This window comes from Morchella importuna, assembly GCF_003444635.1.
Source record: "Morchella importuna strain M04M26 chromosome Unknown Morimp01GS022, whole genome shotgun sequence".
Lineage (NCBI taxonomy): Eukaryota > Fungi > Ascomycota > Pezizomycetes > Pezizales > Morchellaceae > Morchella > Morchella importuna.
The window spans coordinates 590,774-610,022 of NW_025763419.1; the positions used below are offsets into that span (position 1 = coordinate 590,774).

Genomic DNA, 19,249 nt, shown 5'->3' on the forward strand with positions numbered 1-19,249 from the left:
AATGACCTGATTGGGTACAGTATCTCAATTCGGCTTATTAATCAAAATAATTCTGGCGGTACAGGTACATACTCGTTTTGTATTGATTCTACATGTAGTTTCTAGTCAAAACAATGTTCTTTTGTAGTACATGTAAGCAATGCGTATCTACAGTATAGTACTCCCCGATGATTGGTCAGTTCCTAGGTAATCCGTTCTTCATATATTATGATATAGTTAGGGCCCGTTTAGGAGCGGCCCAAACCGGAGTTATGAGGGGGGGTCAGGAGGTATGTGGGGGGGTAAGAATGGAGTTCTGGCTGGGGCTCCGTTCTGAGAAAATAAAATAGTGTTTGGCATATCATTTTGCGGGTCCAGAAAACAACGGCAACGTCTCCTACTCACTTTTCACTGACTACATGTATTGTATCTACGTGTACCAATACAACCAGTACTAACCCGACCATCCTTAACATCATTAACACATTGGATTAGCACTTCCAAACAGCACACGACTTTGGAACTCCGTTTCAAAATTTCTCGCTATCGGAGGTTAAGCAAAACGTTGTTTCCTATCCCAAATAGGCACTTGCATGTATGTAGATGTTCAGGCCTAGGGATCAAGTAGCACCCATCGGCCGGGTAATAAATACTATTATGCCAACCTGTGCCAAGCATCTTAATATGCTGTCACGCCTTGTTTCGTTTCGTTTTCTACTACCTTCATTTGAGTCCGAAATTTCGAGACGGAAAAAAACACCACTTCCATACATCATCACAATGTCAGAACCCATCCCCGAGTCGATTCCCACGTCCCACGATCGTCGTTCAAAACGACCGACGAAGCGCCGCGCTCTCTCTCCAGTCTCCTTTCAAGCTTCGGCAGTAACCTCCCTATTCGCTAAACCTGATCGCGAAATTATTCTTCCACGCGGTCCCAAAGCCAAAACTCTCCCGCCACCTCCGGAAATCGTTGCAAACGTTCAAGGCTCATCTGCCGGTGCAGGTTCTGGCGAGTTTCATGTTTATAAAGCTGCGCGGAGGAGAGAATATGAGAGAATCCGGTTGATGGAGGAGGAGGTTAAGAGGGAGAACGATGAAAAGGAGTTCTTAGAAAAAACCGAAGAACTTAAGAAGAAGGATGACGAGCGGACGGAGAAAAACCGGAAGAGGAGGATGAAGAAGAAGCAGAAAGGAAAGGGCGGCAAGGCTGATGTTGAGATGAAAGATGAACCGAAGGATACAAATGGCGGCACCGCCAATGGGAAGCCAAACGAAAATTCGAATGGTACTGCCATAAAAGAAAACACGAACGGAATAAATGCTAGCGAGATGAAGGCGCAAGAGAGATCTTCGCCCCCCGTGGAGTACAAAGAAGGGAATGGACTTATTATTCACGATGAGTCCGATTGAGTATTTTAGAAGGAGCCCAAGATACTCACTTCTAGTCAATCAAAAAATTATTACGGTATAAAAGCGACTCGAGGCAGAACTAAATCTTACTAAATAGCTTATTCGGAACCTCTACGCTCGGGTCATGGAGTCATGGAGTTGATGGCGTGAGAGGTGGAAAGGAGGAGGAACAGGAGGCATTACAAACTTCTTCCCCTTAAATCTATATTTCTGTGCGGCTCGTTTTGTGTTTTCACTAAATCCCTTTCTCTTCAATAATGACAGTTTATGTTTCATTTGTCATTTTATTTCTTACTTGGATCCGGATTGGTGCCCATAGACTTTTATGTAATATTATATCAACCTGGTGTTTCTGGTTTCTTCAGATTATGGAGTATTGTGGATTAGGAAGAACTACATGTACATGTAAGAGTGTAAATTTAATCCACTTTCGCTCTGTTATAAGTGCGCTGTATTCAGATAAAATCCAGTGTCCCTAGCTCATAATACTAACTATGTGTCAACTTCCTTTTGTATTCGGCGTAGTGGTCATATGAAGCCCTGTGAGGGCAATGTGTCATGATATATCACTCGCCCACACGTATGTTGAATTAAAACAGGGACATAGAGCTCCATCTCCTTTGAATATCTCCGACTACCGCTAAAGAACCACATCTATTTCACCGTGTATACGGAAATCGTTTCGTTAACCTCCACCTCTTAACTTAACCAAACCATTGCTCGTTTTAAGATGGAACCAAATCCTCCTCTACTTAATAGTGGTAGAGAAGAAGGCACCGACCACTCATCACCATTGCTACGGTACCCGCCACACCCGTATATTGAAGATGCTGAGAGCAAAGATGTTCAATATGAAAGCGAGCCAACCTCTTTCCATGGCCCGTCTCGAATGGATGTCAGTTCAACAGATAGTTTCCCGGGAGCTCTTCCTGGCCAGCTCTTAATAGAATATCCAGGATCGTTGCCTACGGAGGATCTAGAGGAAGAGAGACCCATCAATCCGCCTAATACTCCGCAGACACTTTCAGAGTCATCTTTCTCTTATGGAACCCCATGTAGACATACAGAATTGGAGGAGTCTCTGGATTCCTTTGACTCAGAAGAGACAGAGTCAATATATGAAAATGATGCCACTTCCCAAAACCTCTCATCAGCAGTGGGTCTTCCGCCTCATGTGCCTTACATACAAGAAACCCCGGCAGTCAGTATTGAATCGCAGTTTGAGCCATTCCAGCTCGAAACTATAGAGGAGGAACCGGTGGAGGTAAGCAGCAGCTTACTCCCGAACTGGCGCTCCTAACGAACACATACCGAGACTATCTTGCTAATCGTATCAATTAGGGGACAACGGCTTCTGGCGTAAATACCATGGATGAAGAGCCCCGACTGCAAAAAGAAACCCCCAGGTCGACATCATTTACTGCCATACTAAATGAAGATGAAGAAGAAATCGAGTCAGACGAGAACGAAGTAAGTTTCTTCTTATACTAATTTTAATTTCCGGACGCCTGAATGGTACTATATCTGACCTATTGTATTTGTGATAGCTAAGTGTGCAATTCATCGAAAATATTGAAGATGAATCCCCCGCAAACCCCGAGAATTCGCTCCACCATGCTTTCAAAACGGACAGGAATGAATCCCCCCAGAGTACTACGAGAGTAGGCTCAGGTTCATTAAGTCTCGAGTCGATGGTTAGTTCCGGTTTCCTAAAGTTTTTAATTGATAAAAAGGTTACGTATTATTCTAGACTAATATACCTTTATCTTGCTATCTATAAGCTGGCCGAGAATTCCACCGTTGCATCTTTAGATATTAAAGCTGCCGGGGAAAACCATAAATCAGCTGAAGCTGAGGATAAGGATGAGGATGAGAATGAGGATGAGGACATGTTGTTTTCAGTGCCCATGGCGCGGAAAGTTATTCCTAAGGGTACCGCCTTAAAGGTTCCCACCAGCGACCCATCCTATAGTTTGAGTAACTTTCCGAGAAATAGAATTGACCACAATTTTAGCTCACTATTTCTATCCCTTCCGGTTCTGAAGACAGCACTCGCCTTCCAACCTCACCGAAAAGAGACGTGTATGATCCAACATCGCTAAGAAAACCTGGGCCTGTGAAAATGGAAAGCCTCGAGTATGGTCTTGTGACTAGAAGGCGAGGAATATTACCACCTCCATCGCTGAAATTACCACCTGTGTCATCAATCCCGCAAGAGCCACCTCCAAGTTATGAAGAAAGTATGGGTCTTACAAATGATCCTGGAGTCCTTCTAAAGGATCCATTTGATGGGAGTGATAGCGAAAGCGACAGTGATAGTGACTCTGATGACGATGATGATGAGGATGAGGATGCTTTTGACCCTAATAACGAAGATGATTTATATGATACGGCCTCTTCACGACTAGATGTTTTGGATAGGCTTATTGCTGAGACCAAGGCATCTAGATCTTTTTCATTGAGAAAGGAGCCAATCAACACAACTACTGAGGTGGGTTCCAACGAATATGAGGGAAAACACCTGCCAAGTCAGGAGCATCAACATCTAGACGCTACGACTACTCGTCCAGATTACAATGAAAACGGCCCGCTCATTTTCCGAAAGCCACCTAGAAAGGAATACAGGGAGACATTTAGATTGGAGCCCCATCCAAGAATTTCTAAAACCCAGCATGTAGGGAATATACCGCTACAGCCTCTGAGTATTGGGGGGAGCCAGGCTGAACCATACGATTTAAGCGTTAATAAACTCACCTCCGTCCCAATTCCATCCAATGACACGCCTTCGATAACAGTAAGTCCTTCTACTCCCCACTTCGCTTCTACATGTATAGAACCGCTAGATAATTAAAGGGATGGGAAGGAAGAACTTCCAAGGCATCGTTCCATAAGGACTTTTCATGGGCTCCTAGAATCTCGGAAACCTGACCAAAAGCCAGAAGATGATATGAACAGGTCCAGCAGCCTAAAATTATCTAATAATTCTAGAGATAATTTATCCGGTCCTAGGATGGTATTCAAACGGGACCTTGGTTCTAAAGATCGCAAAGGCTATTCAGATATGATTAATATACTTCAAGGTGTGATTAATACACTTGAAAGGCCTATATCAATGTCTGAATTAGAAATCTCCACTGCCGTCGACAAATCCCAAATAATTGTGGACTCAAATTCAACATCCCAAAGAGCGAAGACACACTTCTCATCAAGTAATGCATTGTGTAGCTCAGAGATGGCTAGTCATATTGAAGAGGACAGGATAGAAGAGGACGGGGGGGGAGAAAGGGAAAAGGCACAAAAGGAGTTGAGTGAAAACGAAAGTGAAGAAAGTGATGAACCAAGGAGCAAAGACGGTGATAGATCTAGTACAGATGATGATCAAAATAGCGATCACGGTCCGTCGAGTGGAGGCGCTGAAATTATGACTGGACACACCACCTCGGACCATCAAGACAATCAGGAGCGTGGCAACTCTAATACTGATTCACCGCCGCGAGAGAACGATGGAAAAACTTCGCTTTCATCTTCAAACAATTCCAAAACATGGGGACATCATATCCTAAACTGTGAATACATGCTTGAGCCAGTATCCACGCACCAAGCCTTGGAGGGACATCAAACGAAGTTGTTGAGTATAGAGAAACAGGGACTTTATTCACCAAGTGCAACTAATAAAAATTTGACACAAAAACCAAACCTCTCATCAAAGTCACCTAAGGGGAAATATGATACAGGACGGTATATTTTTGGAATTTTTAGAGAAGCACAGAACTGCACGGAAAAGCAGGAGCAGAAATCTACATCACAAACAATACCATGTTCGACATCGGCCTTTACATCACTTCAAAAAGTGTCTGAATATAAGGACTATCCACAAAAAAGCGAATATGTATTCCCAACTTCATATGTCCATGGCATACTGGAATCAGAGCCAAAGAATTACAAAGCGGTAGGTGATGAGAAGCAAAGCTCGTGGGCTACACTTCCAGGACTTGCGCCCGTTTCCCATGTTCTATTTTCTTGTCTATCTTGTGGTTTCTTGGATTACAAAGAAAGAACAACATGTCTCCGATGCACGTCCCCTATAAACTCCAACAAAATCACATTAAAATCCCATAGTCAGTTGGGGCAGTGTACAGTGTGTGGATATATAGGTTACCAACGTGGGTCGGCATGTCCAGGTTGTCATACACAGAAAGCTCCTCAACACTGCAGTATTGACACCCAACAGCATGGAAATAAACAACCAAGCGGCCGGTGGAAACCGCGCAAAAACTGGAACTGTCCACACTGTGCTTTCCATAACTTCAGACAGAGAACGGTGTGCAATAGCTGTGGTACACCTGCAGTCCCACCGGGTGCTGCACAAAGTGGTATTTCCCAAACAGTTCATGGTCCAAAATCTCCATCGTGGCAGCCAACAAAAACAACTAGTAGCATGCCCTTATCTTCTATCTATTCGAAACTAGTTTATGTGAATCACGCATCTCAGATAAGAACTGCACAGGACGTTCTAAAAGGATCATACAAACATAAAAGCTATGATACTAAGGAAAATTCTCATTCTGCTGTGGAATTTGCCCCTGAGAAAAGAGATTATTTCTTTAATTACTTACGCACTATAGCTATTGAAAACAAAAAAACTTCTTTTTAGACGACATGGTATTGGTACCTGGAGGATCAAAAACGCCATTCTCTGATTCGATTGTTCTAGTATCGTTTAGAGAGTATACTTGCGTGTATACATGAAGATTTCCTTCGTGGAAAGGGGTTAGGTTGCTACCATTATAAAAACACTGCTCTAGACAGAACTAGCTTCGCGAAGAAAGAAAAAATGTAAATAAAAGAAATTGAATCTTTTTTGCAAGCTACGCCGTGATCTAACACAGTTAAAAGAAAGCCCTAATCACTCGCAGGTTGATCGTGGTGGGCCAGATATCATGGTTATTTCATCCAATAGCTTTCTCTAGCTACAAAGCCGTAGGGTGCAATTGTTTAACTTACATGCACTGTCCTTCCTATGTACATGTAGTACATGTATGCATACTCTACAAGTCTACAGTCAATCTATCTAAACAACAATACACATACTCATATATCTACGTTTCTCAGATTTTGCATGAAACCTAAAAATCTCCAATTTATGTACCATACATGTACCTACATACATGTAGCTACACGCGCGTATACCGAATCTGTGTTTGGCTAATATCAGCTAGAAACTCCCAGCTCTGCGGAGCTCGGTGCACATTTCGGCGTCTACCCGAGGCGAGCCATGCATGGTATGGATCAGGCTACCCTACTTGATGTACCTACAGAGAATCTTCCATATTTTCGCTTTGCCGAGCTCAGAATTCTGCGCCACCGGGAATTCGTAAGTTGGTGCTCGTACAATGGAAACGGCCACACGATACATACATGTACCTTACATGGACTTAAGTACATGTAATTTATACTTTACCTATATCACTCAACTCTAGTACGTGATATACGAATAAAACTCTGTCTTCTTAACGACTGTTTCTGTATTGTACTATGTATATGTAGTTATGATACGATTCTATAATATGCATCTGCTGTCTAAATTACTCGGGGGTCACAATTCTCTCCTATTTCTACGAACTGGCAAAGCAGTATGTACCCATGCCAAGCACACAAAAGTTGCTCATCATTCCCCTCCCCCCATCACATCCTTCTCGCCTAAACTCAACCCCGGGGTGGCGTAGACAAGCATTTATTTTCCCGGGGTAAACGTGCATTCATAGGCTACCCCACAGTTTCCCTTGACGTCAAGCGGCCCAAGTCCAGCGTTCCACGATTTTGGCCCTGCAAAACGGTATATGTGCATATTTCTCCCCCCAGAAAAGTCACTCTCCGGCCTAATTTGCGGGGGAAGAACTTTATCCGGTTGGATATAATAATAACAGGAATATAGAGGTGCTATAGATACGTCGTGTATAGCTAGGTATCCCTTACTTCTATGAAATGCTGAGGCCTTATAATAAGGAGGTTCATCCTCCCAGCCATTGGCCTTTTCTTAACCTTCTCCACCATACATCTACTCATATCACTCGTAAGGTGCAGTTATTTCAAGATGGTCAACTCACTCATCACTACTCTTGTGGGCATATGCTGTCTCACCTCCACGGCCTTAGGATTCCCAAATCCCAGATCAGAGTCGAAACATCACGCGCACAATGAAACAAGCGACGTCCCGAGCCCTGGTGCTGATGGCAAATATACGCTTGAGGCAGAGGGTATCAGGGCCCAATTTGTCCCTTATGGTGCTGGTATAAGCAACTTATTTATCAAGGACAAGAATGGTACCGAGAGGGACATTGTGCTCGGTTGGGATAATGCTTCGTATTATACACGTAAGTCTGGATGCTCTTTCTCATCGTCAGGATTTGAAGGGTTTTAAAAACTAATAAAAGTAGAGGATCCATGGCATGACCATTACGGTAGTGTTCCGGGAAGATATGCCAACAGGATCAAGAACGCATCATTTGAGATCGATGGAGAGACGTTTAAAGTCGACGCCAATGAACACGATGGGTGTAAGTGCAACTTCGATGTTATTATCTTCGAGAACAATTATGCTAATGCCTGCCAATTAGTAAACCAACTCCATGGCGGAAGCAATGGATGGGACTACCGCAATTTCACCGTTGTCTCAGTTACAAAGACCTCAATAACATTCTCAATCTTTGACCCCGATGGCGAAATGGGCTATCCTGGCGATGTTATCTCATACATCACTTACACACTCTCACCATACACGTGGCATATCAGCATGACGGCTACCGCTCTAACCAAAAAGACACCTATAATGCTGAGCTCGCACGTTTACTGGAACCTTGACGGGTTCCAGAACCCTGAAACTGAATTGGCTACTGATCACACGCTGTAATCCCCCAAAATCTCTCCCAAAGAAAGACAGCTGTACTTATAACTCATGATAGGCATCTCCCTTACTCTGGGCTCAGAATTGGAGTCGACTCTATTCTCATTCCCACAGGCGAAATTCTACCCAATGCCAAGGGCTCTGTGAACGACTTTTGGAGCGAGCCCAAGAAGATTGGTCGTGACTTGGACTCACCAGATGCAGTTGGGAACTGCGGAGAGGGCTGCACAGGGTGGGATAATGCTTGGCTCGTCGGAAAGCATGATATAGACAATGAGGTGCCTCTTGCCGTACACTCTTATACAATCCAATCTAACAAACCCCTAGCCCGTTGCGTCCATCTGGTCAGACTGGTCTGGTATCAAAATTGACATATTCACCGCCCAGGAGGCATTCCAAATGTACTCCTGCAACGGCATGAAAGGTTTACATCCCATTCGCTCTCTTTTACTCACCTTTCGTAGCTGACTATTGTTTAGGAGATAAACCATTGAAGTCGACACAGGGTCTTCCGGGTCGTCGCCTTACACAGCAGTATGGATGTATAGTGCTAGAAGTTGAGGACTGGATTGACGGAATTAACCATCCGGAGTGGATGCGTGGAGGGCAAATCTGGGGCCCAGAGGATGGACCGTATGTCTTGGAGGCAACGTACAAGTTCAGTACTGTTTAAGGTGTTGAACATATATATGTAGGACGATGTATAATGGATCTGTATAGTTTATTGATGGCTAACGATATGATGCTTGTAAAAATGAGTTTTTATTTTGTGGATATCATGCGATTGGATGCCGTTGTGATATAGGAAACGTACATATGTAGCCAAGCTAAATACCTACAAACTACTCACTCCACCACAGCCCCAACGCCAGCGTCGCACATAGGTACATACATAGATGTAGTGTAACATTACACAGACAGATCACAGGGCCTGATTCAACTTGGTGTACCCAACATTGAAAGAAAGGCCCTACAACGAGGCCAATTTAGAGAATACATTACTAAACGAGTGATATATCATGATCCAGACCCTTACTAATTGGGTTTGTTTTAGCCCCACTAGTAAGTTTCCAGAAGCCACTTTCTAAAATTACTTGTACATCCATATAAACTGGACTAGCAACGGAAGCATAAACTAGTTATATTGGGGCGGCTAAGAGTTTGTATTAAGGAGATTGGTAGTGGATTAGCTCGTAGGTTCTAGTAGCAGATCGGTCACCAGCCGCCGCACCCCAATCATACGGAACTACTTACAGGAAGTAAAAACCTTTGTACGGAGCAGAGTACACGCAAATAGGGAAGCTAGGACACCTCGTCTTTTACTATTGAAAAGAGATCAAACTACATAACACCAACGACGTGATTCTGCAAAATCGCTCTTGTGCTTATACCTTAACCTCATTTATTACAAGGCAACGCGAGTATCCGCTCAAGAAGCACAATGCAGGCCATCGCAAGACTATAGCACCTTGGATAATGTCTTGGGACATTTAAATCATTACGTTTCTGCCGCGCTGTGGTAAGCTGCCAGTGGTAGTAATGCAAGAGTCTAAAATTATGTATTTGAATGTGGCTGTACTAGGATATTCACCAATTCTCAAATCATGTATTTTTCGAAAGCCCGAGCTATCGCTATCACAAGGATGGATTCCTGCCAATTATCTAAATGGTCCGGATCGAAAGCTAATGTTGATATTGTAGATCCATGATCATTCTCTATGTCATGCCTCCCCTCATCCTTGACAACTGATTAATTAGCCCGTAATAACCATCTCTGCCACCTGACCAACCATGGGAATCTGCCTTTTCAGCCTCTTCGTCAGCCTTCCTTCTCTCTTCTTCCTTGCCCAGCACTGCTTCTTGTCTTCTTTCTTGCTGTCGTTTTGAGGCCATCTTCTTCTCCTCCTCCTCTGCAACCTTCGCTTCTAGCGCCTCAACAACTGCGATCCTAGCAGGCCCCTCAACAGTCCCTTCAAAGATCTTAGCAAGCTCCTTTAACTCCTTTATTTTTGTGGAAGCAGCCGGAAGGTCGTCGCATGATAAAAGATACAGAATCTCTTCTATAGGGTTTGCGCTTGATTTTTTCTTTTGAGTTTTATTACTTGATTCAAGCGCACGAATCGGGGAGGGGGTTCTGGGAGGTACAGGAACGCCATAGGCGTTTTCGAGAGGAGGGTTCAGGTTGTTGGATTCTAGCTTGGGCTCTTCCGGAGAATCGTTCAGAGGCCAAGCCATTGCATCGCCAAATATGCGGATTACATCTTCGAGGCGCGCTCGAACCGTTGCTAGCATTTCAAGTTTCGAGAGGACATCTGGCTTGTTACTTCCAGGGGGTGCGTCTGTAGTGGTGGTCCCTGTAGTCTCGGTGGGCTCTTCGGAGCCCTCGGTTACTGGGGGTTGGAAGTGCTCGATGTCCTGTCGCAGATCTGTATTTAACGTCGTTGACAATGAGAGAACATCGCTACGAAGAAGTTCAACCTCATAGCCAAGGCGAGGTGTCAGACGTAAGATCTCGTCGGTAAGAGTTTGTAGTGTCGTCAAGAGACGCTGTGTTTGAAGGTCCAGAGTAGAAAGAAGAGTTGTGGTTTTGGCTGATAGGCTAGACAAAGATTCGGGATTTCTAGACTTGGATACCGATGCTGAAGAAAGAACAGAAGGTGGGAGGAGAGGTGGGAGGGTCGAGTTGAGGTACGCCTTGGCTGAAAAGTTTGGCGAGAGGAAAGGTGCTAAAGCGGGGTCTGCTAGGAGAGATGATGACGACGAGGCTGTAGTGGATGCCCCCGAGGAAGCGATCGGAGCTTGTGAAGCCATTCCGTTCCAATTGGCTTGTCGGAAAGAGCTGCAAGTGAGAGCTCCTTGTGTGAGTGATGGCTGGTGCTTGAGCTTGAAGTTGAGGTGAAGTGGGAATATCCAAAGTTGGTGTAGACTAACCTAAAGCGTCAATCCTACCACTTTGTGTAACAATGCTAGGCGACGACTATTTCCTACTGTGCATCATTGAGGTGTAGTAGCAATGAGTTGCCAAATTTAAATGTGACTACCATGAATCTGCTTTACTATGATACGTACTATAGTTATGTAGATGTATCTGAATAAAAAGTTATTGGGAGCTTTATGAGCTTCGTTCAATCGCCTGTTGACAAGGTATATAAGTACCTACAATACCTAGTACTTACTACATGTAGTAATGTAGATGTTCACATAGACCTCCAGATACTGACGTATTCTATCACCTTTACACACTGCGGCTGAGGGGAGACAGGTACATGTACACTACAATAGATGCTTGGCATGTTGTACGCACACGCGGGGCAGCATGATGGTGGTTGCCTGGCAAGGAGCTCCCAGCGACGCCGCACGCCGCACGCATCACTCATCAGTTATTCTTCCCCAATTTAACTTCTTTCCATTCTTTCCTCACCCCTCTGGAATTTCTCCACCGACTATCCTCCATTTCCATACCGTTTCTTTAAACCGTTGCCGATTAATTGTCTGCTAAAGCAAGGGGAAGGATGCCTAGGAAATCGTTCTTCGCCGATCTGGAGCGAGTACAGAGGCCGGGTGGTGTCGACAGTTGTATTTCTGGTATGGATTTCAGCTTCCCTGCTATGTTTAGTGATGACAGCAGCTCTTTACTTGATATCTAGAGCTCTGGCAGCTCTATTAAAAGAAACTATCTTGTTTGACTTAGGCGGTAGATACAAGCGAACACAGATTAGCTAGGGAAAGGGATTGATTGGGGGATTCCGTCTTCAATTGGATTGAAACAGCGTGTTTCGTTTTGAACCACTACTAATTAATGAGAATTGCAGATGTCCACCGAGGGGACGATGATGGATGCTTCAACTTCACCTTCACACCACATGGCACTGGTTCGGGGAACAGAGGTATTGGAATTACTGCCATGATTCCAGGTTCGTCTACCTAATATTACTGTTTCCACTCTTTGCGCAGATGCCGTTCGTTGTAGTCATTGAGGGATGTGTGCGGCAAACTCTGGGAAGCTTTATCAATGATGCTTTGTGCCTCCCATTATCGCAATCATTAATACATGATACTGAGCAAACTCCTTCCTACTTTGTTCTCTCGATCTTAGGACGGCCATATGAGAATGATCCCCAAAGTCCTTAAAGCTAAGCATATTCTCTGTAGAACTAAGCGATTATCCGGATTCGCACCAGACATATCTGTACACAAGCTCAGCTGATGCCCCAGGTGCTATCACTGGTGCTCTTGCAAAGTTCTCTCCAGAAGTCTCGCAGCCACTATCAGCGCTTCTAGCTGCAGTCTCATACTCTCTCAATAAAGCGATGGGCAGCATAGGGCCCACAGATTCTGACGTTCTTATGGAGGACAACGAATTCGAAAATAGCGATGAGGATTTTCAAAACGGAGAGGACGACGACGATGAAGACGATGATATATCTGTAGGAGGCTGGGAAGAAGATTACCAGGACCCAATTACGAGGACTCGTCAGCATAGCTCGGCCGAGAAAGATGAGTTTTCACAAGATACTCTGGCTCCAGCAGAGGTACGGGAGTTAAGAAAGGCGCTAAGGCATGATCTTCGGCTAGCAAAAATTGCCGGATTCAAGATTGGCGTGCTTGGGGATTATCAAGGTGGAGTGGATCTTTATGTTTCTCTTGGTATCAGGGTGTCAAAATTAGGAATTTCGGATGAAGCAATTGATGCTTGGAAGTTGGATAAGCAGAAATATCTCATCATGCTCATCCACTACTCATCGTACTATCAGACCTTGGAAAGGCTCACTGGGGACGTTGGGGGTTATCATGCTAAGAAGAGCGTGGAGCTATGCGTTGGCACTGCTACCAAATACAAGCCAACATTAATCGAGGCAATTGGGGCCTTCAGCAAAATAAGCGCTTTCGATAACACTCACCCTCTGTCTAATGGTACTACTAGCAAGGAAGTTGGCGGTCTGGATGGAACAATTGAATTGTCAGATGACAACGCCTTTCGTGGAGTGTTCATTAGTAGACCTCTTAATGAATTGTTAAATTCGAGACTGATACAGTTGGTGAAATATCGAATTCACCATGGGTTTGGATGGGACGGGGCAGAAAGATATTATATCGGTGAGAAAGGTCAATTATTCTACCAAGTACAGTTACTAACGCCTTCCGTGAGCACAGATAGTCAAGGTCGCGAATCCAATAGTTTGGGCCAAATTGACAGTAGATACTATGATCATCAAGAACCGAAGAGGGCTCTCGCGGGGATCGTAACCGATGACTCCCTTGCAACCTCGTCACCTAAGGATGCATCGTTCCCCTTACTTGCAATGCAATTAACTCTTCGTCACTTGGTTCGGTGTACTGAATTCTGCCTTGTGTGTCACACAAAAGTCCAAAACGATTTCGAAGCTCTCAAGCCCTATGTGTGCTCAAGTCCACTATGCCTTTACCAATACATGTCTCTTGGGTTCGGACCTAGTATCGAACATGAGATAATCTCCCAGCCCACAGTTGTCGACCTCCTGATCAGCTTCTGTCATGTTTCAGCAAAGTTCGACAAATTGGTCGAGTTTCCTTCTGGAATGAATCTTACAGTTCCTGGTGCGCTCTTTGAGGCCTTTCAAGCTGACTATCATCGGGTGAGGCACGAACTTTCGTTCAACCAAGACCCGGATACATTGAGGCCACCACTGAAAGTGGGTGACTGGATCACAATACATACCAAAGCAAATGGTGTAGCCACTTCAGAAACATTTCACGCGAGGGTTATCGAGACGGAATACTTTCCCAAAGTTAAGCTTGCTACCCCTATAGGATACACGCCGCCATCGAACCCCGTACTTCCGAACCCCCAAAACGCTTACAAAGCTTCCAATCCCCAGGCAATTCCACAGCAGCTTTACCAGCCTGTGGATAATCTCCCAACAGTATTACCAGTCACGTTTTCGATTTACAATGTAAATTTTGATTCGTTGCCTGAGAGCCAAAAAACACAGAATATTCTCCAAATACTCGAAACTCTCCCCTCAGTGGCAGAGATGAGAATGTGGTTGCAACGAAATACAAAGGTCGGCGAAGAAGCAAGTTTGAAAATGTGGAAGAATCGAATTTCGCCCCCAGCCCTTGGTATATTAAGATGGATTATTGCAAGTAACAGAAGCTGTATTGTTCCAGTTGATCACGAGATGGATAGCCTCGGGGGCATTATCAATGGCCCCGGGAGCAAAAAGTGGTCAGAACAACGTGTTTGGGGAATGGGTGATTGGCTACAGTTCAGGTTTGCTATGGGTGCACCTGACAAGGAGCAGCGATTTTTGGAAGCTGTTCAAGATGCCCAGAAAAGACTCAACCAACCTCGTATGAGATCCTAATCCTTGTACCATCATTATTATTATTATTCTAATAGTCTTTAGATTCTTCCCTATTTGCTTTCCACGGCTCCCCTTTATCAAATTGGCATTCAATCATCCGCGAAGGCCTTCACTTCAAGAAAACACAGCATGGGAGAGCTTTTGGTAACGGTTGCTACCATAGCTTGGATCTAAATGTATCTATGGGATACTCCGGCACGGCTGCTGGGTCGAGTGTGCATACGAGCGCTCCATCCTGGTCCCAGAGTTCACTTAATATTAAGGCAGCCATCAGCTTGAACGAAATTGTAAACGCTCCTAATGAGTTTGTTTCGAAGGTAAATATCTATCTCAAGGCATTCGTTTTTTTTTTAAAAAAAAATATTCCTAACCTCAGTGTAGGCACCACATCTCGTCGTGTCCCAACTGGATTGGATTCAAACGAGATATCTATTCATCAAGATTGGGGGCAACAAGAGCGTACCCTTCGATGATGCGGCCTCATCAAGGCCGACTCTTATCCACCCTCAGGATGATGCGTACACTCCCAGGGGGCTTCTTGGGAACCTCATCATCCCTGCCACAGTCTCTGGCTATCGAACCAGAAACGTGCTATTTCCCGGCGGCCCACCGCCCCCCACCCCATCCTTGTCTCCAACGAAGATTGCGAAAATGAAGAAAAGAATATCACATATAATTCCCAACCTTGGATCTTCATCTAATACTCCAATAGTATTAGATGATGATCTTACTGATGATGCTAGCATCGCGACTGAAAGCTCTGACATCTTGGCATTGATTTCAGATGATGAGGACGATGACGACGATCTTTTTTCTCACGAAGATACAGGTTCCACAAACCGCAAAACGGATGGATCATCTATACCGAAGGAGGGGGCATTCATACCAGGAAGCCTCGACACGTCTGATCTTCCAATGCTTCCATTGCCCTCCTATGCCACTGGAGGGGCGAGCAAACGAATCCAGAGTGATCTTAGGAGTATCGTGAGGCTTCAGCAGACACAGTCAATTGAAGAGCTCGGGTGGTATGTTGATACAAGCCGCACTGATAATATATATCAGTGGATTGTGGAGCTCCACAGCTTCCCTGAGCACTTGCCATTGTACAAAGATATGAAGGAGAAGAACGTCAAGAGTATTGTGCTTGAAATGCGATTTGGAAGCCAATATCCTATGAGCCCCCCATTTATTAGGGTAGTCAGGCCCCGGTTTAGGGGATTTGGTCAAGGTGGTGGTGGGCATGTGACTGTTGGTGGTGCGCTTTGTATGGAGTTACTCACAAACTCTGGGTGGAGTGCAGTGAGTAGTTTAGAGAGCGTCCTCCTACAAGTGGTAAGTTTAACACATCCCTCTCTCTATCCACAGGGATGACACTAGTGTTGCGACTAACATTTCTTTTTCTTTTTTTTTACTAGAGGATGATGATTGCAGAGGAATCACCGCCAGCTAGATTGGCGGCTGGTCCAGTACAGTTTTATGCACCGTCTGAGGCGAGAGACGCATATCTTCGAGCTTGTAGAACGCACGGATGGACCGTGCCAGCAGATTTTGCAAGCATTGTCTAGAATATGAGGATTGAATTATTTTATTGGGCAAACAGGAATAAACCAATATACTGTAGTCCTTTTCCTTAAATATTTTCTTCCAGGGGATGGCATTAGCGGGGCATTTTCTTTTTGATCGCATAATGGACCTATTCATTCTTGAAAGTCATTGTTGGCCTTTGGCATAGGAACGGATTAAGGCGTCTTCTTTTAAGCAAGTATCTGTCTGTTATTCGAGCTCATCGTACTCTTCCTTTCTTTATAGTTTCATGCCAACTATCCACATGTCGATATTACTTTCTGAAATTCGGCAAGGCATTTCTATTATATATTTTGGTTCTGCAGTAGGTTTTCTTTACCGACGACTTTACTGAGTCCTGAATAGGCCAAGGAATACAGATATACATGGAGAATAGTCCTAAGAAATTGAATATTTAGGGTTTCCTAAGTACATTGGTATTGAAAAAAATAACCTATATGCAATAGTTTTGGGTTACTGAACCGGCATGTCCTTCTATCACAAACTGTCACTCGGAAGCATCCGCGGTTGACGTTGCCTAAGAACAAATCTTGCATGGAATTTGGGTCCTAGCGTTGAGACTCTTGGCGGCAGAAGCAAAGCATAGCTCTAGGTAGCAGCAGCAGCTCGGTGATCATCTATCGCAGCTGTCGGTTGCACCATCTTGCAACTGAGGTACAATACCTCTCCATCAAAACATGCTCCGTCAGAATGCCCATATATGTGCAGCTATCGGTAGAATTATTGCGGAAATGTGGCGTTGGAAAATCGCCCTGCTCTCGGCGTGATCGTCGGTCCCTGTTTCCGCAATAATTCTACCGATAGCTGTACACTCTTTGCTGCTTTTATTTTCTTGGTGTTTCCTTTGTTTTCTAGCCAGGATCCTCCTTGGCACTGTGACTGTAAAGTTCCAGACAACGTTAGTGCGTAGGGTTAGGGTTACAACAAGGCCATTGATCTAGTGCATTTGTATCGGCTCGGAACACCTCCCGACAAACCAAACCTCCTCGAAACACAACCCATCGCCGAGTCCCCCACCCCATATCCACAAGCACCAAACACACACACAAAACCACCGTCAGAATGTCACGTTCCTACGTGCAGGACCTCGGCCTAAACCAGGTCAAGCCCGAACAGACACCCTCCGCTGCGAGCTCCGACGACGGCCTGGGCGACAGCCTGGACATGTACACAAACTCGACCTTCGACTTCCTGGATGCCGACTTTGGGTTCGACACGACTACTACCACTGCTCCCGCCGCGGGAACGGAGGATGTTGGTGGTACGGCGGAGAAGAAGGTGATGGACCTGTTCGCGGCAGAGGACATGTTTGGCGATCTGGCCGATGTGGTCCCCGGCCCGTTTGTGGGTGGGTATGATATTATGGCGATGCCTCCCAGCCCCTCGGTCCAGAATAATGCGTTCGGCGCTTCGCAGTTCCCGATGTCGCCCCCAGCGCAGTTCACGGCGGCCTCTACGCCTATGACGGATGCGTCTCCGGCTACTCCGGCGCCAAAAGGGAGGAAGAAGGCGGCGACGAATCCGGAGGCTGTGAGTGCGGCTGATGAAGATAAGCGCCGGCGTAATACTGCTGCATCGGCGCGCTTCAGAGTCAAGAAGAAGCAGCACGAGCAGCAGTTGAAGGATAAGACGAAGGAGCTGACGGAGCATGCACTGAAGCTGGAGGAGAGGGTGAGGAAGTTGGAGATGGAGAATGAGTTGTTGCGAGGACTCATTATTGAGAAGAACGGAGAGGGGGCGGCATCCCTCGCTGAAGGGGGGATGGGTTTTGCGGTTTAGACACCCCCCCCCCCCCTCTTTCCTTCTCTATATCCTACTTTTCCTTTTTCTTCTGGTTTATTTGGATTATTTTTTTGTGTTTATTGTCCTTTTTTTCTGGGAGGCCCTTTTGTCCTTTTCTTTCTTCTTGTGAGGCCTTGATTTCTTTATCTAGGGGTTCTATAGAATATCGACAACCCTTTTCCTTTCGCCCCCCCGAAGGTTTGGTTAATGAGAGTGGATGACTATGCGCAACGTGTATATGTAATAGCAAAGAATTAGAGATTTCCATTTCGTTGATATCTATTTATAGCTGGAGAGGCTGGAGAGGCTGGAGAGGCTCGCGAACTTGGTGACTTGAAGCCAGCACTCTAGATGTCTCCCCGTTCGCAACTTAGAGACCTATCAACACTAAAATTTCATGACCAGGTATTTGGCTGGCGACTCCACGATCATTTCCCCTCTCAGACGGTTTTGGATGGCGAGGTGGGGTATGTGTGACGCAATTGCCCCAGGAGGAGGAGTAGGGATCAGCGCTGTCAAGGAAATGCTGCGTCGGGGACCTTGGGCCGGCTGTGCTTGGCGACCGTTGCCAAGAGGTGCCCTGCACTGATAAATCACATTCCTTGCTGTCCCTGAAATCCATATCGTGGTGCTGAACTCGAAAAGTAGTGCCAGAAAGACCGAGTTTTCCATCGCCGTTTGAAACCTTGAGCCGCAACCGTCACGTAGGCCTGCCTTTACTGCGGGGGCAGGTTAAATAGCCTGGGGGGAGTTCCCCTTATGTCAGTTCTTCTTTCGCGTATTTCGCGAGAACATAGAGCGATGGTGAAATCTCCGAGTAGCTTTGATTGGGCTGTATCGTTCCTGCTATATGCAGCCACCCGCTGTCAAGCCCCCAAAAAGCCGGACAGCAGCAGCTCGGTAGCAGTGAGCCATGGACCTCAGTCTTTACTTCCGTAGCCGGTATCTCGATGCTCTCAAACCATATAAGAAGCACCGGGCCCAAGGATAACCGACAAAATGAGATGAGATGGTGAGGGTCTGGACTGCAGCTGGGAACGATCACTAGTCGTAGGGGGATTGCCCCCTAACTCGAGGCCGTCGTTTCTTAGACCTAAGCTTAGATCTAGCCCGTATGTAGTCGCAGTGGAGCTTTATTGACAGCAAGTGGAGGATACATGTATGTATAGTATCTATATCTGTAGAGTATGTTCTTGGAATGATGTGGTGGGGAACTGCAGAGGGACCACGCTAGTAGTTC

The 19,249-nt window shown here is 45.5% G+C and overlaps 6 protein-coding genes across 6 annotated transcripts; 5 read left to right on the forward strand and 1 right to left on the reverse strand.

Annotated features, from left to right (window-relative positions):
- Window positions 1-759: 759 nt before the first annotated feature.
- On the forward strand, window positions 760-1,392 carry LAJ45_07179 (uncharacterized protein; the record flags this gene model as incomplete). Its single annotated transcript, XM_046116738.1, has 1 exon — window positions 760-1,392. One exon carries the CDS (start codon window positions 760-762, stop codon window positions 1,390-1,392), a length of 633 nt encoding a protein of 210 aa, XP_045970140.1.
- A 730-nt stretch (window positions 1,393-2,122) lies between these two features.
- Window positions 2,123-5,250, forward strand: LAJ45_07180 (uncharacterized protein; the record flags this gene model as incomplete). The annotated part of the gene is made up of 6 exons (XM_046116739.1): window positions 2,123-2,656; window positions 2,734-2,862; window positions 2,940-3,338; window positions 3,407-4,186; window positions 4,328-4,978; window positions 5,152-5,250. The coding sequence occupies 6 exons, from the start codon at window positions 2,123-2,125 to the stop codon at window positions 5,248-5,250; spliced, it is 2,592 nt and encodes an 863-aa protein (XP_045970141.1).
- Window positions 5,251-7,486: 2,236 nt separating this feature from the next.
- LAJ45_07181 (uncharacterized protein) lies at window positions 7,487-8,969 on the forward strand (the record flags this gene model as incomplete). Its single annotated transcript, XM_046116740.1, has 6 exons — window positions 7,487-7,766; window positions 7,830-7,949; window positions 8,010-8,298; window positions 8,355-8,574; window positions 8,624-8,720; window positions 8,776-8,969. 6 exons carry the CDS (start codon window positions 7,487-7,489, stop codon window positions 8,967-8,969), a joined length of 1,200 nt encoding a protein of 399 aa, XP_045970142.1.
- Window positions 8,970-10,012: 1,043 nt separating this feature from the next.
- LAJ45_07182 (uncharacterized protein) lies at window positions 10,013-11,107 on the reverse strand (the record flags this gene model as incomplete). Its single annotated transcript, XM_046116741.1, has 1 exon — window positions 10,013-11,107. The coding sequence occupies one exon, from the start codon at window positions 11,105-11,107 to the stop codon at window positions 10,013-10,015; it is 1,095 nt and encodes a 364-aa protein (XP_045970143.1).
- A 701-nt stretch (window positions 11,108-11,808) lies between these two features.
- Window positions 11,809-16,208, forward strand: LAJ45_07183 (uncharacterized protein; the record flags this gene model as incomplete). The annotated part of the gene is made up of 7 exons (XM_046116742.1): window positions 11,809-11,881; window positions 12,109-12,210; window positions 12,449-13,393; window positions 13,451-14,629; window positions 14,686-14,960; window positions 15,025-15,975; window positions 16,059-16,208. 7 exons carry the CDS (start codon window positions 11,809-11,811, stop codon window positions 16,206-16,208), a joined length of 3,675 nt encoding a protein of 1,224 aa, XP_045970144.1.
- Window positions 16,209-17,289: 1,081 nt separating this feature from the next.
- Window positions 17,290-18,006, forward strand: LAJ45_07184 (uncharacterized protein; the record flags this gene model as incomplete). Its single annotated transcript, XM_046116743.1, has 1 exon — window positions 17,290-18,006. One exon carries the CDS (start codon window positions 17,290-17,292, stop codon window positions 18,004-18,006), a length of 717 nt encoding a protein of 238 aa, XP_045970145.1.
- Window positions 18,007-19,249: the final 1,243 nt, after the last annotated feature.